The following is a 16,660-nucleotide window of genomic DNA, read 5'->3' on the forward strand; positions in this document are numbered from 1 at the left end:
GCGCCAACTGAAGTATCGATCTCGATAATCAGTAGAGTCTGAACGCTTGTATTCTGCTACCCTTATGGTTCGTCCTGATATGCCTGTAGGTATTCGAAGACTTCCTGTCCCGTTTACCGCAGTAAGGACACTGAAACCGCGGCTCCTTGCCGCACTCGTACCTGAAATGGGTCATCATGTTCGACTTTTTGCTGAAGGAACTGCAGCACCTTGGGCAAAAATACCTCTCGGCCGGAGGTCGTTCGTTTTGACACGCGGCCCACTTGTCGTCGAACGCTGCAACAGAAGAAGCAGATCGCGACGCGAGTCAGTAAAGATGTTCACGATTACGAGCGACGGGACGTAAACACCTCGAACCACTTCACACAATCGGGATCGGGTTTGAAGGAGGACGTGATTTCAACCCCAAAACGGTACAACACTTTCGAGCAGTGAGACGAACATCGATGCCATCGACCCTTTCACTGCAACGGTTCAAATAAACGTGATACGCGCGGAGGGAAACTATAGTCGTCCGTTGTAGGGAAAGGGTCAATCGCGATATGGCGACTTGTATCGGTTTCGGGAGAGCGTGTCCTCTTACGGACGCGCACGATTTATTGCAAAATGACTGACACGCTTCGAGTAATAAAATAAACTCAACTAATTTTATTGTTCCTTTGCAAGAGACGTTCTAATACAAAACTTGTCGCAGCGTACACAACATTTAAATGTGCTCGCTTTCGTCGAACCAACTGGTCGACCAGAACGAAGGTGCACAGTATTCGAGTGGGTCATACATAGAAACAACGCTCTATCTCTGTCTTTGGCAAAGATACGCGGAAAATGCGTGAAAAAATGAATACAAGGGGTAACGTGGCAGTTTCTTCTGAACGTTAAAATCGTCATGAAAATGTCCTCGGCGAGTTTCTTCTCAGTTTCTTCCTTCTAGTGCCCGCGATGCCGCCGACTCCTCCTTGGCGGATTAACGCAAATATATTCGGTCGGGTTTAAAGAAGGGCATCTGTTTGTGGACCCTTCGCACGTGTTTGTAGACGTTCGAGCTGTACTTAGAGCCGTAATCGCAGTATGTACACCGGAAACGAGTCTCGTAGGGATTGCAATGGTTCCCGTAGTGACGTAACATGCAGTCGAACGACAGGAAACTGTGAGTGCAACGAGGACAGTGGAACCAACCGTCTTCGTTTCCCGCCAGACTACCTGGAAGCACGGATTCAATATCAGAATTCAAATGTTCCGCGCACGGTTCGAGCGATAACGTCCGTCGAACGATGCCAGTAACAGTGGCCTTCGCATCCACGTTCGAAAAAGGATCGAAAGTACTCCTAACGAGAAAAGCCGACCTCTATCGAGGAAGTACGGATTGGAAAAAATAACGGAAACAAATAGACGTATCGTCGATATCCGTTCAACGCGAAAATTCGCAACTGAGGTAACCGGATCTGTGGAACGCTCGTTTCCAACTAAAATTATATACATTCGTGAAATTACGGAGTAAAAAATGCGAATAAAAGAATTACTTTACACGTTAGAAATTGTATCGGTTTTTCTAACGCGCGAAATAAATTTCGTTCTAATGTGGTAATCCGCAAGTTGATTTATTCTCGAGATATCTTTGCGTACGATTTTAACTCCGTTTCTCAGAAGAAGTCGCTGAAAACGAGTTATCAAGGACACGGTGCACATGGACAAGCAAAAGCGCTGAGGAAGATCGAAAATGATAAATAACAATTTTTATTACGAGTTCGGTACTTCGTGTCGGCGATCGTGTAGATATAAAATATAAACAAAAAGGAAAGGGAACAGTGTACACCTCGGAAAGCGAAAGCAGCGCGTGCAATTGGTAAACTACGCGATCATCGAGGATGGATTCGCGTCGACCGGGCGTATTCAGTAGAGTCTTCGAGGTGTAAGCTGCGGCAGCTTTTTATGAGCGCTTCGAGCGTGCTTGTAGACGCTCGACGCGTATTTGCTCACGTATCCGCAGTAAGCGCAACAATAACGTGGCACATTGACGCCGCATGTTAGCTTGTAATGTATCCGCATGTACCGCTTCGATTTATAATGCTTGAGACAACGTGGGCAGGAGAAGATCTTACCCCTGAATCCGTCGCCACCTCCTTCTGAAAAATTGAAAATGCTTGATCAGTAAAAACGTCGTCCGTCCGTGTCTTCGGCGCTTAAAGTACGAGAACGAAAAATCTTGGATCCAGGTACGGGACGACAAAAAAAAAAACGAAACGAACCCTACTCCTAACCACCACAAAACAAGTAAAACACGAGAAGTTCGTAGAAGTTGCTGAAATAGTTTAAGGTCCTTTTCAAAAGGAGTTTTCGATTCCAAGTTATGGCAATCGCCCAACGAACTTGTCGCATCATCGATCGCACCTGACGGAACAAACAAAAATTTATTTGTTTAAAGAGATGAAAAAAAAATGTATTAAAAATTGCAATAAAACGATAGTCGTTGCCTTTGTATCTGTCTCATTTTTTTTTCTTTCCTTTTATCAGTGTGAATTGCATCGTACACGATTAATACATTGGTTGGTTGACGCAAACCTTTGGCGTGTCGCGGAAAATTGACTTTCCAGCAGAAAATTCACGCGTAGCTCGACTGTGGTGCGATTTAAGGCCAATCAGACATCGACGCGTACGCGTTTACATGCATGGCGCGCAGCGAATTGGTAATACAAGTATATCAGTCGCAGGATACTATGACGATGGATACAGAAAATTCTTGTGCGCGTCTTCGTATCGCATACATGCCGTGTTTCTCCAATCTCGAACGTTTCATTGAGATGGTGCCTCGTTTACGCGTCGAAAAGATCAAATTCTCGCAGTCGAGACTTCGTGCGCGCGACAACGACGACATCGGATATTAATAACTATACTAACAATATTCGTGAGTATAAACCCCTTATAAGTTGTTCTTGTAATCTCAGTCACGTCCTCGTAATCTACGTAGACTCTGGCGATTAAAATAGATTTTAACGTATGCTTCTAACTTATTATTGTTCGGAGGTCGATGAAGTCGTACAATTCACCATGCTTTCGTTACGTCGTTCCTCTCGTTCCCTAAATCGTTTTACATTCGCTACGGTCGAGAGATCGACTCTCGTTAGGCTATGCTCGCGCTCGTTCGGTCGTTTTAAGCTTGCTTCTACAACCGTAAATCATGGAACGTAAATACGGTGTTGGTATACGTCGGGAAAACTCGTTAATCGATCGGTACAAGTTTCAACCTTCTCCGGTATAACGCGTTAAGAAAAGGCTGAAAACGATTCGTATAGCAATTTACAAACGCATCGGATCGTTGGTACTTGGCGTGGAATTTATTGCAAACACTTTGCAATCTCCTTTTACTTCCTAGGAAATAAGTAATACCCGTGTACGCCCTGTGGCGCGGATTTTTGCCAGTCGAAAGGTAAATGACTCCTCCTCTGTTGGATCGCGTGCCAGAGATGGGCCAATTTTCATTCCTTAATAGAAGTATTTTCCGAGTCACTTGCCCCACGGTTGACCAGAATCCACGTCGTGAGATGTACACGAGAAATAACGAAGCGTTCCTTGCTCGAAAGATCACCGTCACGAAGGATAAACGGCATCGGGTAAAAGACGATTCGATGCAGAAATCGCAGCGAACCTTTGTCGGGTTGGGTCGCCGTTGAAAGCTCGTCACGCGGAAGAACGCAAATCCCGCTGCTAAAGACGTTCAATACAACTTGACGAACCTCAGCTCCATATTACGGTGTTTGGCCCGAATATGCCTGTACACGGCTTGAGTATACTTGCTGCGCATATCGCAGTGAGGACACTTGAAACGCGGAAGATCGACGCACTCGAGTCTGTAGTGACGACTCATGCCGCCGGACGTGTGAAACGTACGAGCGCACCTTGGACATGGAAAGCCGCGCCGGTTAAGGGACGTCTGTAGCTTCAGCATGTGCCGAGAATTTCGAACGACAGCGTGGTACTTGCCCAGGACAATCGGCCTGAAGTCTGTAAGCAGAAAAAGAGACGGGGATCTACCGTTAGAGAGAAAAAGTGGAAGTGATTCTCCTCTGAAACCGAGTACGGTTATATCGGAGGTGTCGCGTTTGGGAACGGTCACGACCCAACGGGACACGGGTGGTGGATTAACGTAAGCTTCGAACGATCGTTTCGGATCCGTCGATTCCGTCGAGGATCGATGGCGCGTTAAAAAAACCGTATGTGCTCTCTGCCTGGAAAGCCCTGAAACTCTCGCGGAATAAGGGATGACTTTCTATTTCTTTCTTTTTTTTTTTTCGCATAGAAGCATACAATTCTCGCTCACTGCACTAGGATTTCTTATTTATTGACACGAATACATTGACGATCCGGTTCCGTGAGTTCCATGGCCAGGCGAGGCTAGTAGAGCGTGTTCAGAGCGACTTCTTGTCCAGGATGAATCTTCCTGATGTGATTGTAGATCGCGTGCGTCCACTTACTGATGTGGCCGCAATAAGGGCACTGGTAACGCGGCAACGAGTCGCACTCGTACCTATAGTGACGGTACATCGAGTAACTCTGCGAGAAAGACTTGTCGCACTTCGGGCATTCGTGTCTCCGTTTCTGCGAGGCTGCCATGCCCGAGAACATCTCGCGCTGTTGCGTCGAAATCCGCTGCGAAAGATGCGGCTCCGGCCTCGGTTCTCGACGAAACTCTGAAACCAAGACCGTGGTGTCGAGTTAATACAATCCGCGTGCGCGGATTTTATTGAGGCTAACTCGATTAAAGCACTCGGTAAAGCCAACGAGCAAATTATGGAAGACGCGAACCGGCGAGTGTTCGCCGTGCGGTTTGTTACTCTGGGAGGAAATCGTTTGTTGCGTAGAGTTCGGTAACTTGTTCGGTAGTTGACTTCCGTGTGTGTGACTCTGTCGTAGACGCCGAGACAGTATCTGTATTTTGGAGAAAACTTTGGAAAATAACGAGGAGGATCGGAATGTGCGCATCTAAGGCTCACGAGGAGAAAAGTCGGTTTGTAGAGAACAGAGTGGGGCTTGAAAATCCAGATGACGAGTTTCAGCTGCATCTAGGAGTCGATGGCACGCGTGTAGTTAGTTTGACTAATAAACTAAACTAAAACAAATAACGTCGAGTGCAAAGGTGTCGAGGGCCGACTGTTTACGGCGGTTGTTTTATCGATAACGCTAACGAAGACGAAATACCACGTACAATAGAGGAGATTCGTCTTGACTTCTAAACCAAAATGCTTTCTCCGCACGTGTCTATAGATAGCCTTGGCGTATTTGCTCCGATTCCCGCAATAGGGACAGGCGTAACGTGGTTCGATACCGACGCACTCGTGGCGACAGTGCCTCTTCCAAGACGGCTTGTGACTGAAGCCCTTGCCGCAGATCTGGCAGACGAACCTCTTCCTCGACAGCTGCTCCGCGACATCTGAAACGAAACAAGTCGAAGGAACGGTTAGTTCGTGAACATTTGAGGCTCGGTGATACCTTTCGATCGCACTCGATGGGCTGGCTGTATGATCGACATCGCTGAAAAACAACAGGAGAGATCGAACGACACGAACGAAGGAAGGATTGGTTCTTGATCGCATTTATTCTTTTGTACAACGATCGAAGTCGTTACCATCTATCGTACATCGCAGTCTTGGTTTCTTCGTATTTCCAACTTATGAACAACGGCGAATGGGACGTATCCAGAGGACATGGTATTCGAGACTTTCGCGATCTTCGTGGGCGATACCAACCGAGGCTTCCAGGTGTAAGCCTTGTCGTCGAATTGCGACGCGAGCACGAGTACCTCGAAACGTTCCAAAGGACGCGGAAGCCTCGGTTGGCATCCTGAGGATCCCGATAAGGAATCGAGAAGGAGCTCAATAGAGCTTAACGAGCGTGACCAGTTCCTTCGGGTGCATACACCTGATATGTTGGTAAATGTTCGATGTCTTCTTGCTGCACAGTGTGCAGTAAGGACACTTGTACCTCGGCGCCTTGCCGCATTCGTACCTAAAGTGACCCAACATTGTGTCTCGTCTGCCGTAGCCGTTGTTACAGTTAGGACAGTGATATTTCCCCGTACTCGAGTTGTACAGCGTGTCCATTATCCTGGCGAACTTCCTTCTGCGCGCAGCGCGAAGGTCGCCGGGCCTGTCACCTACAAAACATCGTACCAGAGTCAAGATTGTAAGCTAGCTGATTCACGGACAACTTTTGTCGAGCATCGCCTTAAATATCGGGATACGAAACAGTACGCACAGGAAATAATCATGCAGGGAGGAGGTAGTCGGTGGGCAAGTACATCGACGAGAGACGATGAAAACGACGAGTACTCTCTGGCGACGATTCATGAAACGACCAAATGTTCGTTGCTTTTCCTAGAAACGCTTTTATTTCTTTTTTTTTTCTAAACAAGAGTCACATACCGATCAATTTACATGACTAACAGGCGTCCCCGATTTCGCAGCGCGTTACACATCCTTGTACAGAAATACCTCTATAAATTATGTACACGAGTCGTTAATCCAGGTTCATCGATCCCCGTTTCTCGATTAAAATCGAAGGAGGCGGACCACCGCTTAATTTCAACTCCGCTAAAAAATACTAACGCGCCGTCGCGCGCAATTCGACTCGATAAAATCAAATCGGACGTCAGGCACCTGATAACGACAAAGTTCCGAGCGATAGTTTCCAATTTGCGAGCCGATCTCTTGCGAACGATGTCCATTCGGTGACGCAAACGGTTACGCCGTTGCTCTTACTTTTATTATTATTCTATTCCAAAATCAAAGCGAACTTCCGTCAGCTAGTTCGCGCGAATACAACAGTATTTCAGTCTTTCTGGACGCGTCGGCACGTATTAAAACGGCCCCTGCCTAAAACAACGTGTTGCAGATGACTGGCTTGGAGGGATGCTTGTGCCGTATGTGATCCTGGATGTTGAACTTTTTCTTGCTCAACTTTCCGCAATACGGGCACTCGAAGCGCGGCGGTTTGCCGCAATCGTACTTGAAGTGGGCCGTCACGGCGCTCTTGGTCGTGTAACTCTTGCGGCACAGCGGACACGGAAACCGTGTTTTACTCTTTCTCAGACTAAGTTCCGTGTACTTGTCATCGGCCCATGGCAGCGGCAACATTTCTAGGAAAGCTGAAAAAGAAATGGAAGTGCACGGTTAGCTCGAACAAATCGGCAACGACGTTCCACCGCAGGGGGGGGGGGGGGGGCTTGGGATTTTCGAAAAGCTTTCGACGCGTACCGCGACCGCCTCTCAAGCGTTTCGAAGCAACGAAGTCGAGGAGACGCGAGCTAGCGGACACACCGAACGAACGCCACTGTTTTTTTCCATTCGATCGTAAGCGATAGCGAGATCGTTGAAGAGAACGAACGATGAACTAGATCAGGGGTTCCTAAACTTTTCCGAAAATTAAATTCAACGCGAAACGAGTAATTTTGTTGCACTTTTAGGAGCTTCGTTCTTCGTCTACGCGCTTTCGTGACGCGCGATTCCCTGCTTCGACTGATACGGTAAGACACAAATGAAAGATTGCAACTTCCAGTCGAGTAAGGAAATCATCGAATATTATTCGAGGTCGTTGAATTTCGTTAAACGCGACAAACCAATCCGACCAAGTTTGAAACCCCGGAGCTAGAGACAGGACAAACCGCCGTGCGAATCGTCGCGAAAGGAAGAATCGTACACGGCGAATCGTCGGGGAACAAGTGCTTACAGGCAATAATGAATGGTCTGGTTTTCTATGTCGAAGTCTTGGAGAGATTGTGCTTGCAGGCTGACACACGCGCGGTGGTAAAATATTTTGTTGAGTTAAAGACAAACAAATAAAGCGGTTGCAGGCATCTTCAAGCTATATATAGGGGACAAAGTATGCCCGGACAACCCGTTTACGCGCGAGAAGGAGAATTTGCGGGAAGTGTAACGATCAATGGCAGCCGCTGATTCCCACGTGGACGCGTAGCTGACGTTCAAGCGACTCTCAACCTGCAAAACGATTGAAAATGTTAAAATGACGTCGATTCGAAGCGTGACAAGAACAAGTACCCTCGAAAAGGAAACCGCTAGGTCTCCCGCTACACCAAACTATCGAGGGATCGAAGGATGGAGGACGAGGAGATGGTGAAATCGAAGTACACACTCTTCTCGGTTAATCGCCCTTTATTGTTCAACTTTCGAAGGGAAAATAAGAAAGAAAAAAAAAAATAAAATGAAGGTCAACCGTCGGCAACGTTTATTGCTGATCGTAGTGGAGCACGATGACCTCCGCCTTCAATCCTGGATGTTTGAGACGTATGTGCTTGTAAACGTTGTTCGACTGCTTGCTCCTCATCACGCAGTAAGGACACTGAAACCTCGGCGGGCTACCGCACTCGAACTTACAGTGCCGCAGCATGTGGTGCAAATGCTGGTAACTCCTTTCGCACTTTGGACAAGTGTACCTGACGCACCGTAGCGTTATTAGTCAGTGTTATTAATCGGCGTTAACCACTTCTCGGTTAACCGTAGCCCGCGAGCGAACGGAACATTGCCATTCCTCCGCCATCGGGAGTAGGACTAAGAGCTCGACAGTATCGAGAATCGAGAATCGAGTATCGAGGATCGAGGGACACGTCGCATTAGGTTGTCGTGTGGTAGAGTCGGAAGCAAGGGGTGATGCACAGTCCAGCGTCACATTCCGGGCAGTAGTACCTGGTCTCTTTGCGTACTCTTTTCCCGTTCGCGCATATCTTCTTCGAGCACTGAACACATTTTCTCACGGGTTTCGATTTTTTCTCCGTCGGCGGTATGGTCTCCGGGAAATGTCTCTCGATCAAACGGCGATGATAAGCCGCCGAGCCGACGAAACACGATTCCACGAGACCGTCTTTCTCTTCCATCCTGCAATGCAAACGTGTATTTTTTTTTCCACGGGTTTGCGACACGACACGCAGAACCGAAACTTTAAGTCCGAGACGTGCGGTACCGTCAACGGAAAATCGTGACCGACGGGAGCGCGTAACCGAGAAGTGGTTAACGTTCGTGGCAGAGTTATCGGATAACGAAACGGAAACGAAACGGACTGACAAGGTGTTTGTTGTGACAACTAACCTGTCGCGGTCGCTGCTCCCGGGCTTAATCGGACGATGACAGAGCGGCGGTTCTTGCGACTGACCCGGGCACACGGGGTAATGATAACCCGTCGACCGTGGGAAATATATCGTGCCTGAAATCAAAAGCGAAGCGTCGTGATTGGATACGTTTCCACGAACGAACGGGAGAAATCGTGACAAAAGCGATAAACTTGAACGAAGCACAATAACCCCTGGATAACCGAAACGATAGTCGAGTTTTTCGTTTAGGCTGTCCAGAGATCGCTGTACCCGTCGCGATACCGCATAGAAATCGACGTACCAGCGACGGAGCTTAGGGTAATCGTGCAGAGCGATCGAGAACGTAGAAGAAACGCTACCGGTATCGTCTGTCGGGATCGGTGACTAAAAGTTTCTTCGGTGCCACGGATAAGCAACTTTTATTATACATTCTCTGCTTAGGCTTACAGATGGAACAGGGTTTTCAGCGAGCAACTTTTCACATTCGACGACAGCTATCGGAGGAGCTGAACACAGTGAACGTTACTTCGTTTATTCGTTTAGGATACAAATGTCGTTCGCGTCGTAGGACGTTCGTCGCACTGTACAATTGATCCGTCGAGCCACAGAGACCAGCTCGACCGGTGTATAATAGTGGTCGTCTTAAATTGGCGAACTTTAAGGAAGGATATCGCCACAAAAACTAGCTACCAGTAGTCGTTCAGACAAAATTTTGAAACTTTGTACTCTCATGTAGTTTTAAACGCTGAATTGAATGGCGTAAACAAAAAATGTTGAAACAATTTCTTTGGATTTTTAATAAAAAATTATTTGAAAAAAAAGGCGGATCGAAAAATCCAACAGAATTGTTTATACATTTTTTGTTTACGCCATTCAATTCAGCGTTTAAAACTACATAAGAGTACAAAGTTTCAAAATTTTGTCCGAATAACTACCGGTAGCTAGTTTTTGTGGCGACATCCTTCCTTAAAACGATGCCGCTACCTTGCGCGGCACCCGTACGAAGTACCACCGCTCGTAGTCGAGCACCATTGTACACGGTGATCGGTTAAAATCGTTTCGTTTAGTTCTTCCGCGCGTAATACTGCCTGTTGGTGGCGACGTCGGTGAGAAAAACGCGCATTCCCCGATGCTTGGTCCTAATGTGCCTGTACACGTTCGAGATCTCTTTGGAGTGCATGTCGCAGTACGGACACTTGAACCTCGGTCCCTGGCCGCATCCGTACCGCACGTGCCTCCGAAGGTTCGTCTCCCTAGTGAATCCACTCGGGCAATTTGGACAGCAGAACCTCTTCGACTTGTTCCGCCACACGAAGCCCCGGCAAACTGAAACAGAAAACCCAGCAAGATACTTGCGCACAGTCCACGGACAGCAGCAGCGAGAGACACAAAGATCGCCGGCGACAGATTCGTGCGTGCAACAACTACGAGTAACTCGGTTTTAACCGAAGTTTACGCGCGAGCCAACTAACGAAACGCGAAAGGATCGTCGCTATCGTCGACGTGGGAATTAAGACACCGCGTCGGCGGAACACCTGAAACAAAAGTAGAGTTCGAGAGATGTGGTTTTCGGACGTGTATACCTGCGTCCGTCGAATGGTGGTCGAAGGAAGTTCGTTTCGACTCCATGGGAAAACTTGTTCGCTTCGACTGTCACCGATCGATCCTGGAACTGCTACGGTATGATTATACGAGGACAGGGAGAAATTCAAAGAACGCGTGCTTTCTTCTGCGACTTCCTTTGGTACTGTTTAGGTACACTCTTTACTCATTCCTAACGTTCGTACATAGCGCGATCTTTCGCGCGCTCGGATTTCAGAATATCATTTTGTTGTCCTGCAGCGTGGGGGTATCTTTCGGCAAGTAGGTCCTCTGATTTTGAACGTCGATCGCGAAAACCTCGTGGAATTCGTGGAGACGTTTCACGTGTTTGTACGTGTCTGACGGGTAGCGCGATTTATAGGTACAATAGGGACACTTGTAGCGAGGCTCCTTCCCGTTGCAGGCGCTGACTACGTGACGTTTCAGGTGAACTTTCGTCGAGTAATTGTTCGGACAGTTCAAACACTGATACGGTTTCGCGTTCCAAGGGCAGTAGCTGTACCATTCGTTGTAGTATCCTGGAACAGATTTGAACGGTCGTGTTTCTTTCGTGAATGCCTTCGTGGAGCTTTTCGATTCGCTGAATCGTTTTAACTACTCGGATTCGCTGCCAGGCGAACGAACAGAAAGGAGCTTTTAAGGGTCTTCTCAGTTTAGAGGTTTGTAAAATTGTCTGTAAAGCTAAGAGAAATGGTACCAACATCGAAGTTTTTCTTTTCTTCAAGTTCGGTAATAAAAAAATATTTTATAGAGACTCTAATTCAACTTCGATCGACGATCGTCATATTCGAGACTGACCAAATCCCATCCATTCTTCGAGACGCTAAAATGAGAAGACCGCTCGGGGAGTATATCGTCGTGTGATCAATGTGCTCAAACTGTGTGCATGCGACTGCGAAATGAAAATATGTAGTGTCATAGAAACGCATTTATTCCTCCGAATACTCTGCTTTATTCTATACAATAAAGTTTATGGGAAAATTCGTCGTTTGATGAAAAATTTGTACAGACCGCGATTCGTGGCGTCGCCAAAAACAGAAATCCGTTGTTCGCGGGAGGCAGCAAGCAAGATTAATGTAATACTGAATAAAATTTACGCAAAGTACGGTAATCCCTGATATCCCGACTGTATTCGAATTGTTTGTAGAAAAACTTTGTCGAGCCATCCGTAATACTCGCGACTACAAGCGTAAAAATGTTTAACGTATCCAACTTGAGAGGTAATCGTTTCGGATATCCGAAATCAGGGATTACCGTATTCGTGGCGTTTATGCGATTACAAGCGCAAGTCGATCGACGCGATTGGCGCGGGGAAACTGTTTCAGATCCAGTCCAGATGGTAGGCGCCAGTCGTATACTGCATCGGGTCGCCGTGGATGTCGATGGCGAACACTTTACACTCTGCGTGTTTCCTTCTGATGTGCGCGTAAATGTCCGAGGTCTTTTTACTTCTTTGTTGGCAGTAAGGGCACTGAAAACGTGGGTCCTGTCTGCATTCGTACTTCAAGTGTCTAGTCAAACTCGGTTTCTGGCCGAAGGAGGTCGGGCAATTCGGACAGGGGAATCTCTTCCCTCTGGGAAACTCGCCCAAACTTTCCGACTGTCCTCGAACATCGATCCCAAGTCCAGGACCTAGAAGGGGAAAAAGTCGATGTTAAGGTTGACGAAATGTGGTGCGTCGAGGCCGCTCGTTTCTTCGACCCCTCGGCTTCGTCGAACGGGCGACGAGGAGGTTTGCGACATTTCGATCTCGCCTCGACAAAAGTTAAATGAATTTTCTTCGTATTTTCGAAACGTTTCGATTGGATGATTCGTTGTTAGTACTTTTGCATAGGTGTGTAACCCGTTAGCCCAAGGAACGAACAAAAATGCGATGTACATGCGAAAGCATCGCTCGATTCGGTGGCTCGACGAAAGCGGTCGGATCTTTATTGAACGCAAGACTTCGTTACAGACAGATTCGGGGCAAGCCGGTGTAAGGCAAGCCAGCGAAGCGAAATTTAATTCTCCTATACAATTAGAGCCGTTGGATTGGTCGTCGACGACGTCGCTGGTCGATGAAGATTGAAACGTGACGAGTCTCCTCGTCGAGACAACTCCCGGTCAATGTAGAACCTCCCACGATTGGAAGATATCGATCACGTAGACGTCGTGGTTCTTGTGCTGCACCCTAATGTGCTTCCGTATGTCTGCCTTCACCTTGCACATGTAATCGCAGTAAGGACACTTGAATCTAGGCTTCTGTCCGCACTGGTAACGCAAGTGGCTGGTCAGATTTTTTTTCCAAGCGAAGACGCTCCGACAATTCAGATTCGGACAGGCGTACGTGCTAGGTTTCATAAACCAATTCGTGCGTCGGTGGTCCAATCGCGACGTGGACCCTTTGAACCCTGAAAAAGAACGTTTCGTTCGCTATCAGTCGTTTTGGAAACTGTCAAACAATTTATGCGCGAGTTATCGTCGGATTTCGCTAGCTGCACTTTCCCTCCTTCCGATCGACCCACAAAACCCCACTAGAGCAGCGAAAAACCTGACGAATCGGGAGAGAACGACGCGAAAACATGTTCGATTCGCGATCCAACTTCGACTACGATAGTCCCGAGAAGGAAAAACTCATGCCAAACAATTTCGTATAACACGTTCCGTGCCAAACCGTTTTTTTTGCCCGACTTGTCGGTCAGCCCATTTGGTGTTTTGACTAAAGATCGATATATTATCGCACAATATTTCGTTACATCATCGATCCATAAGTAGTTGGCTTGTTTAGAGCAGTTACCACATCGTGTACCACTCATGCTTCATTCTTATGATGGAAATATATTTTACAAAATTTTTCATAAACTATATGCTATCGGTGATTAAGTAAACATATCTGCGTGTACCACCGGCAATGCACGTGGCACGGAACGTGATAACCAAGGACGAATTTTTTAACCGCGTATCTTGTTGCCATTAAACATCGCGTATCCTTCGACCATTGAGTACCTGCGATCAAAGGGAACGGCGAGAACGTGCTGGTGTGCTTCTCTGTAGTCGCATGCTCGAATCCAAAGGAAATCAAAGTCCAGAGGATTCCTGAAACTCGCTGAGTGCCTTTCTAATCGCTAGCTCGGTAAGTAATGCGCAATATTCTCGAGAGGAAAAAAGCCTGCGTTTTATTTGCACGTAAAAAGTACAAGATTCGAAGTTGTCGGTGGCTGGTCAACGTCTGTGGCTCCATAGCTCGAGGATCAGGCGGTGAACAGGTCCAGAACGTAAACGGTGGAGCCGTGATGTTTTCTCAGGATGTGCTTACTCACGTCCCCTTTAACTTTGCAACGGTACTCGCAATACGGACACTTGAATCGGGGTTGTAGACCACACTCGTATCGAAGATGCCTGTTCAGATTGCCCTTCCAGCTGAAAGACTTGGAGCAGTTCGGACTAGGGCAGACGTAGACGCCAGCCTGAAGTCTTCTGTACCTGGACGGTCTCATCACCACCTTGCCGAACTGCCACCTTCGCCCGAAACCTGAAACAAACGAACAGACGAAATTTTCTCGTGGCGATAAACCGCTCGCTTTCGACGTCACCATCGCGCCAAAGGATCTTACGCGATCAGGCTCAGAGCCAAATTAAGATCCAACAGACCTAATTTACGAGTAGAATGTCGTATGCCTCGCTGGCATCCGCTCTTAAATCTCTGTCGAAGATTAATCGCAACTTACCGCTGGAACTATGAACTACGAGTTTTAAATATGTAATTTAGAGAGTACTTATGTTTTAATTCAGCATTCAGAAATTAAATAACTTTTCGCTTAATCGCTAAAGCTCCTGCCTTAATCCGCCCCTGTTCGGGCTCCTAAAAAGATACCAATAGAGAGGCACGTAATCTCGTCTTTTCTAACAATAATGTTTTATTGGTTTCGATACATCGCGCAATCCTCTTATCCTAATTATCGATTTATCGAATTTCGCACTTGTGCGTTAGACAGGCTCCGATCAAAATCGTGGTATAACCGTGAAACGGTTGATTCGGGGTTGGTTTGAAATAAAATATTTCCGAACTTTCACGTCGGTCCACGTGCTTGATATGTAAAATTTCTTGCTTACATCGTGTGAATAAAAAAAAAAAATCTCAACGCACATTGAACACAAGGTCGGTTAACTTAATAACCTAACGATTCGACTGCTCGCTACTTAGCCACCTTCAGAATTCCTTAAAAATGAAAAATAAGCTTGTGGCAACTATAAAAACAAAATCAGCTTTTAGAGCAGGGATAATTCATTCTAAAAGATCGCCGAAGGAGACTAACAGCCAGTCGACAAACGTTATAAATTTCGTACCAAGCAACAATTCTAACCATTACACGTAACAACAGTCTTATTCGTCATGCGGCGAATACCTAAAATCGATCTTTCCATAAAGAAACGTGTATTTATCGTTCGCTTCGAAAAATCAAGCCTCTTCAGGTTGCGCCACCCATTTCGACGAGAGTCTACGCGAAAAGTTTCGTCGAGTTTCCCGAGGCACGGCGTGTTGAAAGCGTACGCAACGTTCGATGTCGCGTCGATATAGCAATAAAAAATATTTCATCCACGGAGAGGAACAAACGCGTTCGTTCAGGAGCGATGGTCGACGGGATCGAGCTGGTTCCGGAAGCCTACGTGCTGAGGACGTAGATACTGCATTCCTTGTGAACTCTTTTGATGTGTCTGCATATGTTGGCTTTCCATTTACCGCGATATTCGCAGTGCGGGCACTTGAAGCGCGGTTCTTTCCCGCACTCGTTGCGCATGTGTCTCTTCAACGTGCACTTCCAGACAAAAACGCTCGGGCAGTTCGGACACGGGAATCTCTTGTGGGATAGATCGTTGAAGCGTACCCGGGGTTTCCTGTAGCGAGCGTGAGCATAATACAGACCACCTGAAAACAAAACGAAGTACCCCGGTATATTATCTCCGTCTCTGAAAGTCCTCGATAGCACCTGTTGCAAGGTAGACAGAAGAGAGCTGCGCGAGGACTATCGCGCTTTAAAAATCACTCTTTCTTAGACGACATCGCGAGAACCGGGGTTCTTGGACCATGTGCGCGTTATTGTCGAGAAAAATGGGAGCAGTAGCTAATTACAATTAACCCTTTGCGGTCCTACGTTGAACAGTTAACCCATTATAGGGCACAACTCACTGGTCACTTTTTTCACTTTTTTTTTGTGGATGAGCGTAGAAACTTAAAAATGCAAAATTCCCATCCCTTCCTTAGTGGTAACAATGAGTACCAGTGAACTATAAAGGGTTAATGGTCGATTAGCTCTGGAGCTTTACGATTGAAGATAAGCAACGAGTATCGAGGATTGTCCAAGAACCCCAGGACGAAAAAATGCTGATAGAAAGATTCAGAATCTTCCGCCTGTCGTCGTTGAAGGAAACACGGGTTCACCGATCACGTACATGAACACATTCACCTCCACCGTGTGAAACGGATCGACGGAAACGGTCGACCGCGTGGATCGGAAATACGGGACCATTGCGATAGGACACATTCAGAGGATAACAGTCGCGCAAAGGGGTTCCTGGATCCTTCGAGGCTACGCGATATGGGCCAGTAAACACAGGAATAAAAATGGTACCGTAAGTTATACTCATCCTGCTCTTCCATACTCCATGCTCTCGCGCAAAGGGGACGACCACGGATGAAGAAAATGTTGGGATACCATTTATTGCATACTCGTGTTATATAATTAAATGATGTTGCAACAAATACATAGTTGCTAGCTTCCCAGCGCAAGCGTACATTCCCATATGTTTCGCAAAGCTGCAAGAACCTTCGAACGCGTATAATCGTTGGTATCCACGTCCCAATATCTCTAACGCGTCGACTGCAAAAGCGTATGGGTAAAGGAGTTTAGATGGGAGCATGAGTGTTCTGTTACAAAGGATAGATGGGCGTTCCAAAAAAAAAAAAAATTGTAATTGTCCAACCAA

General features: G+C 46.9%; 1 protein-coding gene across 32 annotated transcripts in view; it reads right to left on the minus strand.

Moving 5' to 3' along the window:
• The window catches only part of LOC128873993 (longitudinals lacking protein-like), an 89,485-nt gene that overhangs the window by 21,999 nt on the left and 50,826 nt on the right, over window positions 1-16,660 (minus strand). The window contains exons 7-8 of one of the 32 annotated variants that reach the window (XM_054118182.1): window positions 225-276; window positions 14-161 (exon numbers count right to left, since the gene is read on the minus strand). The exons of 13 other annotated variants lie outside the window; for them this stretch is intronic. In XM_054118182.1, the coding sequence (XP_053974157.1) occupies window positions 29-161; window positions 225-276 (185 nt within the window). In that variant the 3' untranslated portion in view covers window positions 14-28. Of the gene's footprint in view, window positions 1-13; window positions 162-224; window positions 277-625; window positions 1,201-2,099; window positions 2,124-3,663; window positions 4,000-4,237; window positions 4,686-5,084; window positions 5,426-6,000; window positions 6,149-6,268; window positions 7,139-8,144; window positions 8,883-9,092; window positions 9,208-10,826; window positions 11,215-11,629; window positions 12,329-12,784; window positions 13,087-13,846; window positions 14,208-15,416; window positions 15,603-16,660 lie in introns of those variants that run through there. 18 more of the 32 variants (XM_054118178.1, XM_054118179.1, XM_054118181.1 and 15 more) reach the window with 18 other exon arrangements.

Source organism: Hylaeus volcanicus, chromosome 3, assembly GCF_026283585.1.
Source record: "Hylaeus volcanicus isolate JK05 chromosome 3, UHH_iyHylVolc1.0_haploid, whole genome shotgun sequence".
In the NCBI taxonomy this organism is placed as follows: Eukaryota; Metazoa; Arthropoda; class Insecta; order Hymenoptera; family Colletidae; genus Hylaeus; species Hylaeus volcanicus.